The sequence below is a fragment of the Macaca nemestrina genome, chromosome X (assembly GCF_043159975.1).
Source record: "Macaca nemestrina isolate mMacNem1 chromosome X, mMacNem.hap1, whole genome shotgun sequence".
Lineage (NCBI taxonomy): Eukaryota > Metazoa > Chordata > Mammalia > Primates > Cercopithecidae > Macaca > Macaca nemestrina.
The window spans coordinates 47,321,295-47,339,325 of record NC_092145.1 but is presented as its reverse complement, the minus strand read 5'-3'; the positions used below and the strand labels follow the sequence as shown (position 1 = coordinate 47,339,325).

At 39.9% G+C, this 18,031-nt stretch overlaps 1 protein-coding gene across 1 annotated transcript in view; it reads left to right on the top strand.

Moving 5' to 3' along the window:
• Positions 1-7,907: 7,907 nt before the first annotated feature.
• LOC105490452 (V-set and immunoglobulin domain containing 1) overlaps positions 7,908-18,031 on the top strand; it is a 62,799-nt gene continuing 52,675 nt past the window's right edge. Inside the window, exon 1 of the mRNA XM_011756084.3 lies at positions 7,908-7,950. Within this exon, the coding sequence (XP_011754386.1) occupies positions 7,923-7,950 (28 nt within the window). The 5' untranslated portion in view covers positions 7,908-7,922. The remainder of the gene's footprint in view (positions 7,951-18,031) is intronic.

The window sequence follows — 18,031 nt, the reverse complement described above, 5'->3', positions numbered from 1 at the left end:
AGAAGAGAATAAGATGAGAATGGAAGCAGATATTTTTCTCTGTGATGTAGGAAGAACTGCTGAGAGCAGAGGAGGATGTGAGGGAAGGGGGAAGTGTGTCAGGAAGAACTGGGATTTGACGAGACAAAGAAAGTTTGAAATATTTGTTCTGGAAAATTTATTGTCCAGCAGTGTTGGTGACCTATTTCAGACTGATGATCTTAAACTTCTTGTAAACCAGTATGCCCTATTGTGAATTTCTCTAGCAGTGCTCAGGGGGAGGTATCGAAAACACAGTGTATTAATCTGTTTTCACACTGCTGATAAAGACATACCTGAGACTGGGCAATTTACAAAGGAAAGAGGTTTAATGGAGAACTCACAGTTCCACGTGGCTGGGGAAGCCTCATAATCACAGTGGAAGGCAAGGAGAAGCGAGTCACATCTTATGTGGATGGTGGCAGGCAAAGAAAGAGATTGTGCAGGCAAATTCCCATTTTTAAAGCCATCACATGTTGTGAGACTTACGCACTATAATAAGAACAGCGCAGGAAAGACCCACCCCCATGATTCAATTATCTCCCACTGGGTACCTCTCACAACACTTGGGAATTATGGGAGATACAAGATGAGATTTGGGTGGGGACACAGAGCCAAACCATATCACACCGAATTGTGTTTAGCAAGATAGAAGTTTTATGAAACAAGTTCAAGGCAAGGGAGCTTAGAGTACTGTCAAGAGTGTTATCAAAATGATGAAGCATGGGATCTAAGTTAAGTAATGAGGGAAATAAAAAAGGAGATCCTTGGTAGGCTAGAGGAAGTAGAAGGATCCATAAACTATAGGAGCTGAGGAATGATTATAGTGTTAGTAGTTGAAAATCTGTGAATAGGAGGTTGTGGCTAGAGTATTGGATGGCACAATTCATGATTTAAACTAACTTGTAATTCTGGAGTGAAGTGGTTTCAGATAATAATAGAATCTCAGGTATGACTATCAGTGTGTGTGGTTAAGGTGAAAGAGAAAAGCCATTTGAGGTAAGGATTTCAAATAACTAAGTAGTGAGATGTTGCATGGGTTATCCTTGGGGATGTTGAAATCACTGAGGATAGTGCCAGATCTTGAGGTAGGAAGAAAGGCTGTGAACAGGGGCCAAAGTCATTGATAAATGAAGAGGAGTGGCCCAAAGGTAAATCTAGGAATGACTAGAAGTGAAAGAAGGGATATAATTGAATGAACTCAAAGCATCGGGTTTGGGGTTTATAGTTTACATTTTTATTTCAGGAGCATAGGAAGGTAATGGTCTGAAAGCAGAAATGGAGGCAAGGAGGACACCAACCCTACCCTTCATCTTGCTCTGAGTACAGAAAAGAAAAGCCCTACTGCAAAGGGCTGCAGTGATGGCCCAGGTTTCACTTAAGGTCAGGGATGAAGGGAACTCTTGACAACAAGGCTGAGGATATAGGAGGGTTTGCTGGATACAGTGAGACAGTTCTAGATGGCACAGAGAACAATTTCTAGGGCTGGGAGAGGAATGGAGTGCTGGATGAGGAGTAAGGATGTACATGGCATTATAGGGATGATAGTGGAATAGAGGCTAGATGTCAGTTGTAGGAGAAGTGATAACCAATTGGATTTAGCTTCAACAGACTCTTCAGGAGTCTGTGGATTTAGCCTCAACAGACTGTTATAGGAGAATGGAAACTAGCCCTGATGGCCAGAGTTTCCTCAGTGTAGCATCTATAGTCTTTGCCTATTTGAACTAACATGGTGGTAAACCCAGAAGTTATAGTTTCTGCACTGGTATGCTCTGGAATGGCACTTGTCCCAGATGAGGTGGCTTCAGTCTTGATCCTTGTAGCCTCTTGAGGTTGTGTCTTTGGTAGCAAGAGCTCTATTTCTCTGACCAAATCCTTCTATCTCTTTAGTTTTTATGTCTTTATTGTCACTACAGCTATTCTAGCTTATTTAACTCTCTTATTCTTCAATCTCTCCATTATCTCCTAAGCAATTTATAAGCTGTCTTTTTCATTTCCAGCCCAGACAACCATCTTACCAATATTTTCAATGGTCTTACCCCTAGTCCGTTCATCGTATTTGTATAATAGCTGAATCCTGAACCTAGATCACACCAAAATGTCTACCTTCTATGTATAGGGTTTGGCTTTAGTCTCATTCGGTTTTCAACAGTGCTATGAACCCATGTGCCCTTTATTAGCACATTCTCTCACTCTCTCCTTCACCCAAGAAGCTATTTAAGCCCTTCACCTGTTTTCCTAAGTTCCTTTGCCCCTGTCTCTCAGCAGATAACCTGGACTCCCACTTAACTATAAATATAGAGTCCAGAAGTAACCTAAACTTCTTGCCACCCAACCTGATACACCCTTCACAAACTTATAGGCATCTAAGGTTAATCATGGCATCTATGCTCTGTATCCTCCTTCCTTCTTAGAAACCTTCAACCATTATTTGACAACGTTCCCTTCCTGCCCCCCAGCTGTATTTTCAACCTTTGTCTCTACACTCTCTCTCTCTCTCTCTCTCTCTCTCTCTGTGTCACACACACACACACACACATGCACACACCTGCTAGGTACAAATATGTTCAAGTGTCATTCAGTTTAAAAGACAAATTCTACAAAAATTAGCTGGGCGTGGTGGCCCATGTCTGTAATCCCACCTACTCAGGAGGCTGAGGTAGGAGAATCGCTTGAACCCTGGAGGCAGAGGTTGCAGTGAGCTGAGATAGCATCATTGCACTCCAGCCCGGAGTGCTGGAGACCTCACCTCAAATGCACTTTGAGACCCTGTCTCAAAAAAAAAAAAAAAAAAAGACAAATATATTTTCACACAAGTGTTTCTCTGATATTTTCTTCATTTGTTATTAAGTCTATTTTGACAGAATTAATTATACTTCCAATGCACAATAGCTTGTGTAGGGGTGGAAGGGAGGAAAGGGAAGGGGAGGGATGGGAAAGGAAGACAGAAGAGGGTAGATGCTGACAAGGAAAGAAATGATGTTTCAATATGGCCTGTAAGAATACCATGTAGATATTAGAATGTTGCTTACACAGCACATTTATTAATAGGGCAAAGTGTTTATAATGCATTTTAATTGAAAAGTAAGTTACAAACAGGGTCTATGCTTTAATAAATTTTTGTAAAATGTGTGCATTGTTTTTATAGGACAATAATGGCCCGTAAAGATAATTGCCAAAATGTTTCCCTTGATTATTTCTGGTTTGTGGGATACCTTTTATTAACCAATATCTTCTAAATCTTCTGCATTAAACATGTAACTTTTGTAATAAGAAAAAAACTAGCCTTCTTAGATACTAGATTATGCCCTTCTTGTGCTACCACCTTATCTCTCTTTCACTTCAAATCCAAACTTTTCAATAGTCTCCATTCACTGTTTCCACTTCTTTCCTCCCCTTTCTCTCCTCAATTGTCTGCAATCTAGCCTGAGCTCCCACCACCCACTGAAACTGTCCTCCCCAAGGACACCCATGACATCCTTGTTACTGATCTACTGGATGTTTTTCTGTATTTATCTGACCTGAGCAAACTGTTGGACTGGATTTGATACTATACTATCAATTGCTCTATTATTCTTTATATTCCTTCATCCGTTGGTTCCCAGTACCCCACTCTTTCCTAGGTTTCTTGGCAGCAAGCATGGGAACTGCAAAGGCAGACAAATCCAAGTTTGAATCCTGGCTAGGCCGCAGACTAGCAGGATAAACTTGGGCAGTTATCTTCATGTATTTGGGCCTCAGTTTCCTTCTCAGGAAAATGGGAATGATGATGCCTACTTCATAAAGTTTTGTTCGGTATTAAATGAGATGATATTTATAAAGCACTTAGCAGAGTTATTAGCACATGGTGAGTGCTAGTAAATGATAGTAGCAGCATTAGTAGAATTATTATTATTAATAGAAGATAATTCTCTGAATTCTCTTCTCAGCTTTCCCCAAATGTCAGTGCTGTCTAGGGTTCTTTCCTAGGTCCTCTTCTCTTATGATCTCCATGGGTGATCCCATCCATGTTCATGGCTTCAGCTACCACCATATGCTGATAAACTGCCAAATAGGTACTTCTGTCCAGATTTCTCTCCTGAGTTCTAGATCCTTCTAAGCATCTGCCTGGGGTTAATCACCACTTGGTATTCAGAGTTGGGAGGATTGTGTAGATCAGTGGTTATCAACTGGAGGTCATTTGTCCCCCTAGAGGACATTTGGCAATATCTAGAGTTATTTTTTTTGTTGTTGCTGTCATGACTTGAGGGGAAAGTTGCTACTGACATCTAATAGGTAGAGGCCAGGGATATTGCTAAACATTCTGCAATACACAGGACGGCCCCATACTCAATGAATGGTGCTGCCCTAAAAGTCAGTAGTTTCAAGTTTGAAATACCCTGGCATAAGTAATCTCTAAAGGCCCAGCTCTGACATTCTTATAAGGGGCCTCCGAGTGATGATGAACATGGACCTTTAGGTCTAGAGAAGAAATTGACATGATTAAGATCAAAGAGGGGTTTAGAGGCAGAGCAATTATTGATTCTATTTTGTTCCTTGTTTATCTTCTACCCCTCTTGCTGCTTTTCCTCTGCCTGCTTTGTAGACTCTTCTTCCTGCATCTGTTCCTTAAACAGCTGTCCCTTCAGTGTCTGCCCTCATCTCTACCTCATCAACAACTCTTCCTGAGTGGTCTCACCTTGTCCCTTAGCTTCAAATTCAACATATATGTTGATCACTTCCAAATCTATATTTCCAGGCAAGACTTTGATCTCTCAAACTCCAAACTTATATAGCCTGCTTACTATTATTCAGAATACCTTCTGAATGTCATTTCTATTCTCATATTCAAAGTTTGAGGATTCTGAAGGACTATACAGTGCTACATTTTCCCCTGTGCCTTCTGCCTTATTTACTTAGCTGCTCACTGTCTCTTGTTCCAGAACAATTTTTCACTTACTTTTTTTTTCTATCAGAATTTACCCATCTAGCATCCATTCCCTTGAATCCTGGCAGATGACAAGTGCTAATCTTATTCATTCATTCATATAGGCATTTGTCGAATGGCTAGTATGTTTGAGACACAGCATTGTCCATAGAGAATTTAATATAAGGCTATATCAGAGGAGATATAATTGATTAATCATTGTCCTGGTTATGTCAGCAACTGGCTGTGTGACCTTAGATTAAGTCAGTTACATTTTCTGGGCTTCAGTTTCCTCTCTGTAAATTGAGAGGGTTAGATTAGCACAGTTTCTGGAATATGCCGATTATATCAATCACCAGAACTGCTTGTTAAAAATAACAATTTCCAAGCATTTCCCCAAGGTAGGGTTCAGTGTGGTTTATCATGTCATGGATTTAACAACCTAAAATCCCCTGTATCAACCTTAACTCCAATGGATAAACTCAAGAGCAAAAATCTCCATCTTTATAACTCAGAGTTCTTCTGCAGTCCTGCTCTGTCCCATCCTAGAAGGGCATTCCTCTGCACTTCCAGCACTAATGCTTTTCCATAGTCTTCCCCTACTCACCCCCTAGTTATAGAAGAGGTTGCAACTGTTGGGGTTAAAAGAAGGCATGGAATCAGGGAAGGCTACATGGAGGAGGCTGCATTTGGTCTGGGTCTTGAGGGATAGGGCACAATTTCCCCAGATATGGAATGAAAGAACTTTCCAGAAAGAAGCTATGGTGTTAATTAATTTATTTAAACTGTGTTGACTGGTATCTACTATGTGCCAGGCTCTAAGAGCAAGGTGAGGAATGGCACAGGCTTTAGAGTCAGAGGGACTTGGTCTTCAAATTCCTGTTTTTCATTCAACTCCCTCCTTACTGCCAATGACAACTTCCCGTTCTGGAGTGGCCCACTCCTACCCTCACTACTCAAGTGCAGTTGTTTAATGGGTAGCCATGTTGCCTCTCTTTCCATGAAATTCCTGCTCCCCAGATATACTTTCTAGGGGGCTGGTCTCCCCTGCCCTGACACATCGGAGATGCATTTTGGTGACTTAGAGATTTGTCTGTAACAACTTCAATTAAAGTATACAAACTCAATTGCAAAACCCCAAGTTGTCCACCCCTAATCTCTGGTCAGGGAAAGCCCTCTTGGCCTGTTTGCCCACATTTCTGTGCCCCCTCCCCAAGCTGCATTGCACATGTGCAGTGGCTTATGATAGTCATGTTCTCTCTCTTTTTGTGAGGTGTGCACACATGGTCTCCACAATTCCTCCCCAGGGGTCTGCACGTAGGTACTTGTGAGATTTGCTGCTTTAACCCATCAGTATTAGTATGAGGTTTATAGCTGTGGTGACCCCATAGTTTATTGTCCCTGGCTGGCCAGGCTGTAAAAGTGGCACTATTAATCATTACACTGTGACAAGAGTGACCGTATATCAAGACTTACGCCTCAGGAAAGTAAGTCACGGAACTGTCTGGGGCAAGCCATGGTGTATAGTCACCTTATTTATACTCATATAGAAGCATTAACTCTAGGGTGCAAAATCAGGGGTAAAGATTTTTCTGTGTAAGCAGCAACCTGGCCCAGAAAGGCAGTTTGAACCTTTTGGTGCTAAGTCTGAGTATATTGTATTAGCCTTTTACAGTATTGGTCCTATTCGCTTGCAACAGAGTGGAGTCTAAAATCCGGGGGTATTGCCTAGTCTCACTGGTCTGCTTGTGATGTATTCATGAGATGACAACCAATGTTTGCCAGAGGGACAGGATTAGATTGTCCTTAGAGTCGATTAGAATACCTTAAGCCAAGGTAGTTGTCAATATTTAAAGAGTTTAGGAAGTTTTGGTTTTAAAATTCTATTAGCTTGAGTCAGCTCCAGCAGAGAGCAAGGTGAGAATTGGAGTTCTAATCCCAGAGAACACCCAATCCGGTTGGCCTATGAGCTGGATGCCTGGGGGTGACCAGTGGCTTTGATGCTTTGGTAACCTAGAACCCTCGCTGCCACAATCAGGCTAGTCTTCATCCTGAGATAGCAGCGACCCCACCCACTCCCGTCTCAGTGACCTGATGGCTCTGGTGGCCTCCCTAGGCCCAGGCAGTGCCTGCTGCTGCTTGTTTCTTGGCCCAGCCTGGTCAGGCCATCAAGGATGTGGTGTCTTTGGGCAGCAGACATGGTGGGGCAGGAAGAACGGCTGCAGCCCAAATGCTTAGGAGGGCTTTGAGGGGCCTTGAGGTCTGAGAAGGTGGGTCAGTGTGGATGCCAGCTGGGTCACCTCAGCTTTAGACAATGGGCTCACTCAGGTCTGGGGATTTGGAGTCACTGCTGTGTCCCATTTGGATAAGATGCCACCTGGCCCTGGCAACAATAAATAAAGGCCTTGCCAGACCAGTCTGTTGTGTGGAGCTCTGGACGAACACAAGTGCAGGAATCTAGTGACCAATGCTCTGTCTTTATTCTACCAGACCTTGATAATGGAAGACAGAGAAAGTAAAATAAAGAGCCACTTTTGGCCGATAGAAAGTGTCCAATACACTTTGGAAAGATTTTCTGTCCCCTTTAAGAGGGCCTAGTGTATTGTATATAATTTGAAAAGGCTGCTTTCAGCTTTTTTTTTCCCAAAGTAAAAAAGAAATTTTTGCTACATCTACATAGTTGCTTGTTCCAATGTTTAGAATTTGCTTTCACAGAGGAGGACTTTTTTTTTGAAGGTGTACCTGTGGTGTTACTTGAGTAGGGCACTTTGTCTTTGATTCTGGGTGCATGAAGTGTAGTGTAGTCTCTGTATGATTTCTTTGTCTGTAAACAACATCAGTGGTGTCTGTCATTTCCTTTGTGGCTTAGGGTGTGGTTGTTAGTGGAAGTTACAGTGAAGTTCTGCTGGGGACTGGGATGACAGGTAAGCTAGTCTTTGGGCCCTCGTGGTGGTAATGGTGCACTGAGTGCTCCTGTTCTTGGGCCTCAGGGCAGCATATGCTGGCACCAGTGTTAGTGTGTCCAGGTAAGCTAATTTTGGGGCCTTCAGGTGGCTTAATTGGGTGCCGGAAGTGGCAGCAGTGGGCCAGGCAGGTGAACAGGTTCTCAAGACCCTGGGCAGTGAGCATAGCATGGGCAATGTCAGTACCAGTGGTGAGACAAACCTTTGGGATATAAGTGCTCCGCTCCGGTATTGGCAGGAGCTGTGATGGGTTGAGAGGGCTGGTGCCCAGACCTGCAAGTGGCATGTGCAAGTGGGTGCCAGTTGTGGTGATAGCAGAGGTTGAGTGTGCCTGACTTCACACTCCAGGAGGATTACTCAGGTGCCACGATGGTGAACTGAGCTGTGTGATCTGCAGAGTCCGATGTGCTTGTGTACTGGGGTGGAGGTAGCCTGGCCAAATGGTGCCTCAGGCCCCCTGCCGTGTTGCATATAAGTGCTGGCTTTTGTATGCATGGGCAGGGTGAGCCCTGTGCCACCAGTGGAATGATCATGTGGAGGTTGCGTGGCTGTGCTGCAGCCCTGCTATTGAACAGGTTGAGGTTGCCTTCCCTGGGAGCAGCCATAGGCAGAGAGTCGAGGAGCATGGGCTTCACTTGTACCTTGGCCCACAGTGTCTGCAGCTGCAGCAGTTGCAGGCAGTGGAATCTGTCCTTTGCGCATGAGAATGTGCAGCTACCTCTCTTCAGGGGAGGTTAGAATTGTTTTCTGTGGCTTCTGCCTCAGCCCTAGTTGCAAGGCAGCATGTAGTCTGGTGTGGATTGGGCTTTCAAAATGGTACCATGCTGACACTGCTTAGAACTTGCGGGGGACCCAGCGTGAGTTTTCCCTCTGAAACAAGGCCTTCACACAGTTTCCAGAGAACTTTCTATGTTAGTCTTCGGCCAGCAAGGGTTGGGGGACTCTACCACGGCTAGGATTTTAGAAGCCTGAAGCAGGAACCACTGGGAGTCTCTCACTTATTCTTTCCCCCCAACTGGAGAGTCTCTCCTGGCTCCCAGCCGATCTTGGTTAGCAGGCCGCCTTGCTTCCCTCTCCTTTCTTGCTCTGGGTGTTTCCTGCCACTTCTGTGTTGAATTTCAGTATTCTCTTGGATGATCTATTCAAAGTGTGATTATCTACTCACTATTTTGGTTTTTCCTAGTGGAGGAGGCAAGTAAGAGATGCCTCTAATCAACCATCTTGAACCCTCACCAGGTGGTAGTTTTCTATATCTTGTAGGTGATCTTTGTTTCTTTTATCTTTTTTTCTTTTTCCATTTGTGTATTTTCAAATAGCCTGTCTTTGAGCTTACTGATTCTTTTGTCTGCTTGACCCATTCTTCTGTTGGAAGCCGCTAATAAATTTTTCATTTCAGCAAAAGTATTTTTCAGTTCCAAGATTCCTATATGATTTTTTTTAAAAAAATCAATTTCTTTGTTAAATTTTTCTGATAAATTTCTGAATTGCTTTTCTGTGTTATCTTGGATCACAAGAAGATCACTGGGTTTCCTTAAAGCTACTATTTTGAATTCTTGGTCAGAGAGGTTAAATATCATCATCTAATTACGGTGTAAATCACTGGTTGCTTGCTTGCTTTGTCTGTTTGAGGAGGTCTTGGTTTTGTGTTTTCTGTTGTTTCTTGTGTATGTACATCTATGTCTTTGCAGTGAAGGATTAGTTATTTATACCAGTCTTCTCTGTCTGGCTTGTTTTGGTTTTTATCAGATATGTTTGATTGGAGATTCTTAGCAATTTACCTGTTGTTCTTTTTTCCCACTAGGTCACTGCCTCTTTTTTTGCACTAGATGGCGCCTTAATTAAGCCCAGGTTTGCCTCCTCAGTTCTTGGTACTCAATCAGGGTGCCACCAGTCCGAAATGGAGAAGGTCCCAAATAGGATATCCTGTTGGTATGGGAAGGCTGGTCAGAGGTTCATGTCTGGAGATCTGTGGAATGAACCTCTTACAGCATGGTACTGCTGAACAGCTAATCTGTTTTGGCATCTCTTTTGGCTTATTTACACAGCAGTTTCCAGGGCTGAGGATGGCAGTCCCACTTCCCCTACTTGTCTATGGCTGTCTACAGGAATATTCCTCTCTTCAGGTACTCCCAGTGCTTCTCATGAGCTGAGGCAGAGACAGGTCTCCTGTCAGGTAACCTAAGATGATGGGAAGCTGTTGTTTACCTCAATCACATTTTTTCCAGTGTGGAAACTATGAGTTGGGGAAAATTTTTCTATGCACTTAGTGCTGGGCAGATTGGGAGAAGGGGCATTACAAATATGGAAGTTTGATCCTCTAACCTCTGCTCATAGTTTTTTTCACTTCTCTGTTGCTCTGGGAACTGTCTCATCCTCATATTTGAGTTATGGGATGTTGCTGGTGATAATCTCAATGCCATATATTTGGTTTTGGTTTTGAGGGTAGAAAGTAGAACCAGTTTGTTTCTATGCCAGCATTTTGAAGTGGAAAGTCTAAATTGGGTTGTTTGTCTTTTCATCATTGAGCTGTAATAGTACTTGTATATTATGGATACTAGACCACTGTCGGATATATGATTTGCAAATATTTTCTCCCATTCTCTTTGTTGTCTTTTTACTTTTTGGATAATGTCCTTTGACAGACAAAAAATTTTAATTTTGGTGAAGTCCAATCTATTTTTAATTCCATTGCTTATACTTTTGGTGTCATATTTAGGAGAACATTGCCTAATCCAAAGTACAAAGATTTACACCTATGTTTTCTTCTGATAATTTTATAATATTAGCTCTTACATTTAGGTATATGACCCACTTTAAGTTAATTTTTGCATATGGTGTGAAATAGGAGTAAAAACAAAAATTATGCTTTTTGCATGTGGGTATTCATTTGTCCCAGCAACATTTGTTGAAATGACTATTCTTTCTTCATTGAATGGTCTTGGCACTCTTGTCAAAAATCAATTGACCATAGATTTATGTGCTTACTTCTGGACTCAATTATATTCCATTGATCTATATGTCTGCCCTTATGACAGTATCACACTGTTTTGATTAATCTAGGTTTCTAGTAAGTTTTGAAATTGGGAAATGTTAATCTTCCAGGTTTGCTCTTTTTTAAGAGTGCTTTGGTTTTTTTTAGGTCCCTTGTAGTTCCGTATGAATTTTAGAATCAGCTTGTCGATTTCTCTAAAAAACGCAGCTGGAATTTCATTAAGAATTTCTTTAAGTCTGTAGATCAATTCAATGAATATTGCTATCTCAATATTAAGTCTTCCAACCCATGAACATGAGATGCCTTTCCATTTATTTAGGTTTTAAAAAATTTCTTTTAACAAGTGTTGTAGTTTTCAATGTACAGTTTTTTCACTTCATTGGTTAAGTTTATTCTTAAGTATTTTATTCTTTTTGATGCTACTGTAAATGAAATTATTTACTAAATTTTATTTTTAGGCTTTTCATTGCTATTGTAAAGAAATATAACTGATTTTCAAGTATTAATCTTATATTCCACAACTTCACTGGACTCATTTTTTAGCTCTAATTGTTTGTGGATATTTCAGGGTTTTCTATATATGAGACCAAGTAATTTGTGATCAGCAGTACTTTTTATTCTTTTCCTATATGGATGCCATTTCTTTCTTTTTCTTTTCTAATTTCCCTGGCTAGAGCTTTCCATACAATGTTAAATAGGAATGGCAAGAGTAAACATCTTTGTTTTGTTCCTGATCTTGCAGGAAATGATTCAGTTTTTCATCATTGGGCATGATGTTGTCTGTGGGGTTTTTGTAGATGCCTGAAATAGCTTTGATACTTGTTCCCTCTAAAGCTCATGTTGAAATTTGATTTCCAAATTGGAGATGGGGCCTAGTGAGAGGTATTTGGGTTATAGGGGTGGATCACTCATGAATGGCTTGGTGCCCTCCAGGTAGTACTGAGTAAGTTCTTGCTCTATTAGTTTATGTGAGAGTTGACTGTTTAAAAAAGCCTGGCACCTTCACCCATCTCTCTTCCTCCCTCTCTCACCATGTGACACATCTGCCCCCACTTCACCTTCTGCCATGAGTAAAAGCTTCCTGAGGCTCTCACCAGAAGTAAATGCTGATGCTATGCTTCCTGTACAGCCTGCAGAACTGTGAGCCAAATAAACATCTTTTCTTTATAAATGACCCAGCTTCATGTATCCCTTTATAGCAATGCAAAGTGGACTGAAACAATGCTCTTTATCATGTTAGGGAAGTTCCTTTCTATTCTTAGTTTTTCAGTGCTTTTATTATGAAGGAGTGTTGGATTTTGTCAAATGTTATTTCTGTGTTTATTGAGATGATCATGTGCCCCCTCCTTCAGTCTATTAATATGATGTATTACATTAATTTGTTTTCATACATTGAACTAATCTTGTATTCCTGGGATAAATCTTACTTGGTCATGTTGTATAGTCTGTTAACATGTGAGTTTGCTAGCATTTTGTTGAAGATTTTGTGTCTATATTCATAAGCAGTTTTGGTTTGTAGTTTTTGACTTTGGTATCAGGGTAATGCTGGCCTCATAGAATGAAGTGAAACATGTTAACTGCTTTTTTATTTTCTGGAAGAGTTTGAGAAAGATTGGTTTTAATTATTTAATTATTTGTTAAACCATCAGCAGTGTAACCATCTGGTCCTAGGCTTTTCTTTGTTGGCATTTTTTAAAATTCTTTTTACTGACTGTCTCAATTGTACCCACAGGATTTTAATTTATAGAGCTGAAAAAATGACAACAGACAGAGATGCTAATCCCATTGAAAAAGTTTTGTTAATTACGTTTCCCAAGAGAAGGGAATGCACCATGCCGCACAGGGTCACATGGGGAAGCACCAGTGTTGGTTAGGAGGCAGAAAGAAATGGGGGAAGCTTATGCCAGAGCTTTTATTGGAGTTTCCATAGGAAAAGCAAGGCAAGGCAGGAGAAACAGCTTAGGATTGGCTACTTTGAATAATTCTGGTGGGTTTTGGGACCTAGTTGTCTGGTACCTGACCCTGGGTTGATTTAGGGCAGGGGAAATGCTGGCTTGACATGTGAGAGGTAGATAAGGAGGTAGTTCCGAGTATAGGCTCTGGATTGCAGGGGAGATGTAGATAACTTGGCCACTAGTTTGGCCCTGTAATTAATGGATGCCAAACAGACAAATACAGAATCTGTAAAAACATAGTTAGAACACTGACTCAATTCCTTTACATTAAGATTTTTAACTAATTTTAGTCATTTTTTATAATTTGTGTGTTTCTAGGAATTTTTCCATTTCATCTAGATTATCTAATTTGTTGACATACATTTGTTCATAGTATTTTCTGATAGTACATTTAAAAAATTTTCTGTAAGGTCAGTAGTAATGTCCTGAGTCTGACTCCTGATTTTAGTAATTTGAGTCTTTTATTTTTGGTCAGTCTAGTTAAAAGTTTGTGAGTTTTTACTGTTCTTTTAAAAAACTGACTTTTCATTTCACTGTTTTTTTTTTCTATTGTTTTCTGTTCGCTATCTCATTTATTTGTGCTTTAATCTTTATTATTCCTTTCCTTCTGCTTGCTTTCAGATCAGTTTCCTCCTGTTTTCCTAGTTTCTTAAGGTACAAAATTAGGTTATCAATTAGATCTTTCTTCTTCTTATAACGTAGTTATTTACAGCTACAAATTTCCCTCTGAGTACTGTTTCTGCTGCATCCCGCAAGTTTCGGTATGTTATGTTTTCATCTTCATCATCATCATTTCAAAGTATTCTCTAGTTTACTTTGTGGTTTCTTCTTTGACTCAAGTAGCTATTTAGGAGTGGTTATTTTTTGAGATGAAGTCTTGCTCTATCGCCCAGGCTGGAGTTCAGTGGCCGGATCTCAGCTCACTGCAAGCTCCGCCTCCCGGGTTCATGCCATTCTCCTGCCTCAGCCTCCCGAGTAGCTAGGACTACAGGCGTCCGCCACCTCTCCCGGCTAGCTTTTTGTATTTTTTTTAAGTAGAGACAGAGTTTCACCGTGTTAGCCAAGATGGTCTCGATCTCCTGACCTCGTGATCCACCCGTCTCGGCCTCCCAAAGTGCTGAAATTACAGGCTTGAGCCACAGCGCCCGGCCGGGAGTGGTTAGTTTTAACTTAGTTGTGAATTTTCCAAATTTCCTCTTGTTACTAATTTCTAGTTTAATTCCATTGTGACCAAGAAACATACTTAATGTGATTTTAGTATTTTAAAATTCATTGAAACTTGTTTTGTGGCTTACTATGTGATTTATCTTGGAGAATGTTTTATGTGTACTTGAGAAGAATGTTTATTCTTCTATTGTTGGGTGGATTGCTTTCTAGACATCTATTAGGTCAAATTGGCTCTGTTGTTGTTTAAGACTTCTGTTTCCTTGGTGATCTTCTCTTTATTTGTTCTAGTCATTGTTGAATGTGGGATATTGATGTTTCCCACTATGAATGTAGAACTATGTGTTTATCACTTCAATTCTATCAATTTTTGCTTCATGTATTTTCAGGCTCTACATTAGAGGAATTTATTTGTTTATAATTGTTATATAAAACAAACATTGTCTAATAATTCAATGGAAACATATCTTTTGGGTAATATTTTAGTAGTATAGATCTAAGAATGAATTCCCTTAGAAGCATTATACTTATTGTTAACTATTGTTTTTGTCTCATTTTAAGTAGAGCATTAAGGGAATAAAGTAGTTTAGCTGTAAGTCTGCCAAAATTCTTATCCAGATAATTTTTGCCTTTTATGAAATTTTTGTCCCCATGGAAGGCAGGATTACATTTTTTTCCCGATTGAGTTGGTGTTATATATTATTGATTTTCAAAATATTTATGACTTTGGGACATTGAATTGATAAAAATTCATGATATTCTTTGAACTAGTAAAGATTCATACTGTATGATCTCAACCACATACAAATGCATGCTCGATTGTGTGTGTACACACATAAGGATTTAGACAGATATTTCAGGCTGTAAGCTGGGTGTGACTGTGGATGATTCTGTGTTTTTAAATTTTTCAATAATGTACATATTCACTTATAAAAGTTAGACAAAAATAAACATTATTTAAAATACCATTAGCACTTTACGTTCTTCCTGAATGACTGAGATGGGTAATTTCTGGCCATCAGGCAACACCTTACAAGTTCTCTTAATTATAGTCCTGGTAAAATGAGTATCTCTGTCACAAGGAAGGCTAAAAGGAACAACTTCTGGCTATCCAGAGAGAAGGAAGACAGTAATGAATACATATTCAAATCCTTGAGATAAAAGAAGTTATACAAAGTTCACTTGTAGATGTTCAAAGGATCCTCAAAGCTGTGGTTCCTGTCTGTGTCTCACCTTAACAGTTTCTCCAGGGTTATGAATCTTGTAGATGGAACATGCAGTAGAGACTTCAGCTCTTATCTGTTTAAAATTTTCCCAACAATGTTGTCTGAGAATAGTTTTCAAGTTTATTTACTGTTATGAATCATAACCTGCAAAATTTTCATCAAGCTCTGTTTCAGAGAGACTAGAGAGACCAGGTGTAGTCATGGTGTCTCCATAGGAACCTATCTGATTGGAGAGAACACCCAGATTTCTCCCAGTATCTTTTTTCGGAGTCTGGTGCTTTAACTGCAATTTGCTAAAAGTTTCATGGAAGTAATCTGCAGTAACCAGGTTATCTATAATATGCTGAACAAATTGAATGTGGTGAGAGCAACCTGTTTAGCACACTGGTCAGACAGGGCATTTCCTTTTGCTTTATGGGTTTGTTCCCTCGTATGAGATTTGATGTTAATTATAGTCACTTCCTTGAGAGAGTAGTGAAGCATCTAGTAAAGCTTGTATGTGCTCATGCTGCTTATTGAAGTACCAGAAGCTATTAGGAAGCTGTGTGTTTCCATAGCAGGCTAAAATCATAAACCATACCAAAGGCATATCTGTTGTCTGTGTATATGTTAGCCCTTTTATTCTTTGCTAGCTTGGTAGGCTAGCGTTAAGCCTATACATTCAGCTGGTTATGCTAACTTGACTTCAAGAAGGTGGTCATATTCAAAAAGCTCTTGGGAAGTAGTGACAGCATACTTAACTTGAAAATACACTTGTTCAGTCTCAATATATGACCAATCTACAAATAATTCCAAGTCTGAGTCTTGTAGAGGAGTTTCAAGAAGATCAGAGAGAGACAGATAAATTTCTCAAGTTAAATAATCATGAGATTTTTCACCTTCTCTGAAAGAGGAAATAAATTAGCTGCATTAAGATTATGACACTATTAAAGAAGATATATAAATGGCCAATAAACACTTGAAAAGGTGCTCAGCATCATTAGTCATTAGGGCAATGCAAATCAAAACCACATTTGAATACTACTTCACACTCAGTGGGATGGCTATAATTTAAAAAGCTGGGCAGTAACAACTGTGAGGATATGAAAAATGGAAACCTCATATATTATTGGTGGAAATGTAAAATGGTGCAGTCATTGTGGAACAGTTTGGCAGTTCCTCAAGCAGTTAAACATAGAGTTACCATATGACCCAGCATTTTTACTCCTAAATATATACCTAAAGGAATTGAAAACCTATCTTCAAAGAAAATCCTATGCACAAATGTTCAAGCAGCATTATTCATCCTAGCCAAAATGTGGCTGCAACCCAATTGCCCGTCAACTGATGCATGGATAAACATATAATGCAATATTATTTGGCCATAAAAAAGAATGAAATAATGTACTGATACATGCTACAACATGGATAATCCTTGAAAATGTTATGCTAAGTTAAAGAAGCCAGATACAAAAGGCCACATAGTGTATAATTTCATTTATATAAAATGTTCAGAATAAGAATATTCATAAAGATGGAAAGAAGATTAGTGGTTGCCAGGTGGAGAATGAGGAGTGACTGCTTAATGATTTTTCTGGGAGACAATGAAAATGTTCAGAAATTAGATGGTGATGTTGGTTGCACAACATTGTAAAACATGAAAAACAACGGAATTGTACATTTTAAAAGAATAAGTTTTATGGTATGTGAATTGTATCTCAATTTTTTTAAAAAGAGTACAGTATTCCTATAGACTCCTAATATAGATGATGGTATGAGCTGAGGACAGAAACAATAACTCATAAGAAATGAGTCTAGAAGCAGAGAAATGTTGGGTGCTTTGGTGATGAGAAGGGTCTGAGTTTCTTTAGGTACCATTAGGTGAAAAGGTGACCCCAAGATTAAATGCAGTGACAGCTACTGCCCCCAGGCAAGAGGGATATGTTTAACTACTGGATGGAGAGCAATATTGTAATACCCAATGAGTCTCTGATTTCCATCATGTTTCTAAGATAAAATTCCAAGATCTTGACCATCCCTTTTATATATAAACCAAAAAATGATAGTATAATTTTGGGGTGACCCAAAATGAAATGCCTTGGGTTGGTCAATGGTTAACTCTGTAGTGACCATCCAAGGCAGAAGCAGCTCAGGAATACCATTTTAATTCATATTACTGAGGGTGCCAGGTAATTCAGAAAAGTTGGAAATCTACCACCTGCAATATCCTATAAGTCACAGAAATCCTCCAAATTGTCTTTTGGTTATAGGGCTAGGACAATTTTGAATTGCCCTATCCACCAGGAGGAATTTGCCTCCCTAGGATATACCATGGCTTAGATAGTGAACTTGGGCCTAAGGAAACAGGAGTTTATTTTTACAAATTTGTCCTTTTATATAGTAATTTAAACAGTAAATTATTCTTACAAATTTGTCCTTACAATATTTCCTTTTATAAACAAAGTTTCTGAGATAGTCTTCTTGAGACGAGGTTAAATCAGGTGAACATAAGAGCAAGTTACCTACAATTTGATCAAGGCAGAGGATCAGGGAAATTGTAAGTCTTTGAGATTATGATTGAGAAGCTGAGAGACGTATGAGGGGGCTTCATTGAAGCCACAGGCTTCAGTGAATGCAGTGAATGAAGTGAATAGAGGACTTAGGGAAGCCACCATAGGATGGTGTACTGGGTCATGAGAGACTGAGAGGCCAAGAAAAAGGCCTTTGGATATACATCTAATAGTAGTTCCCCATTGAGCCAAAAGGTCCATCTGTATAGGTTAGGGAGGGCAGAAGACAGAAGAGAAAGCTATATTGAGAGATTAAGT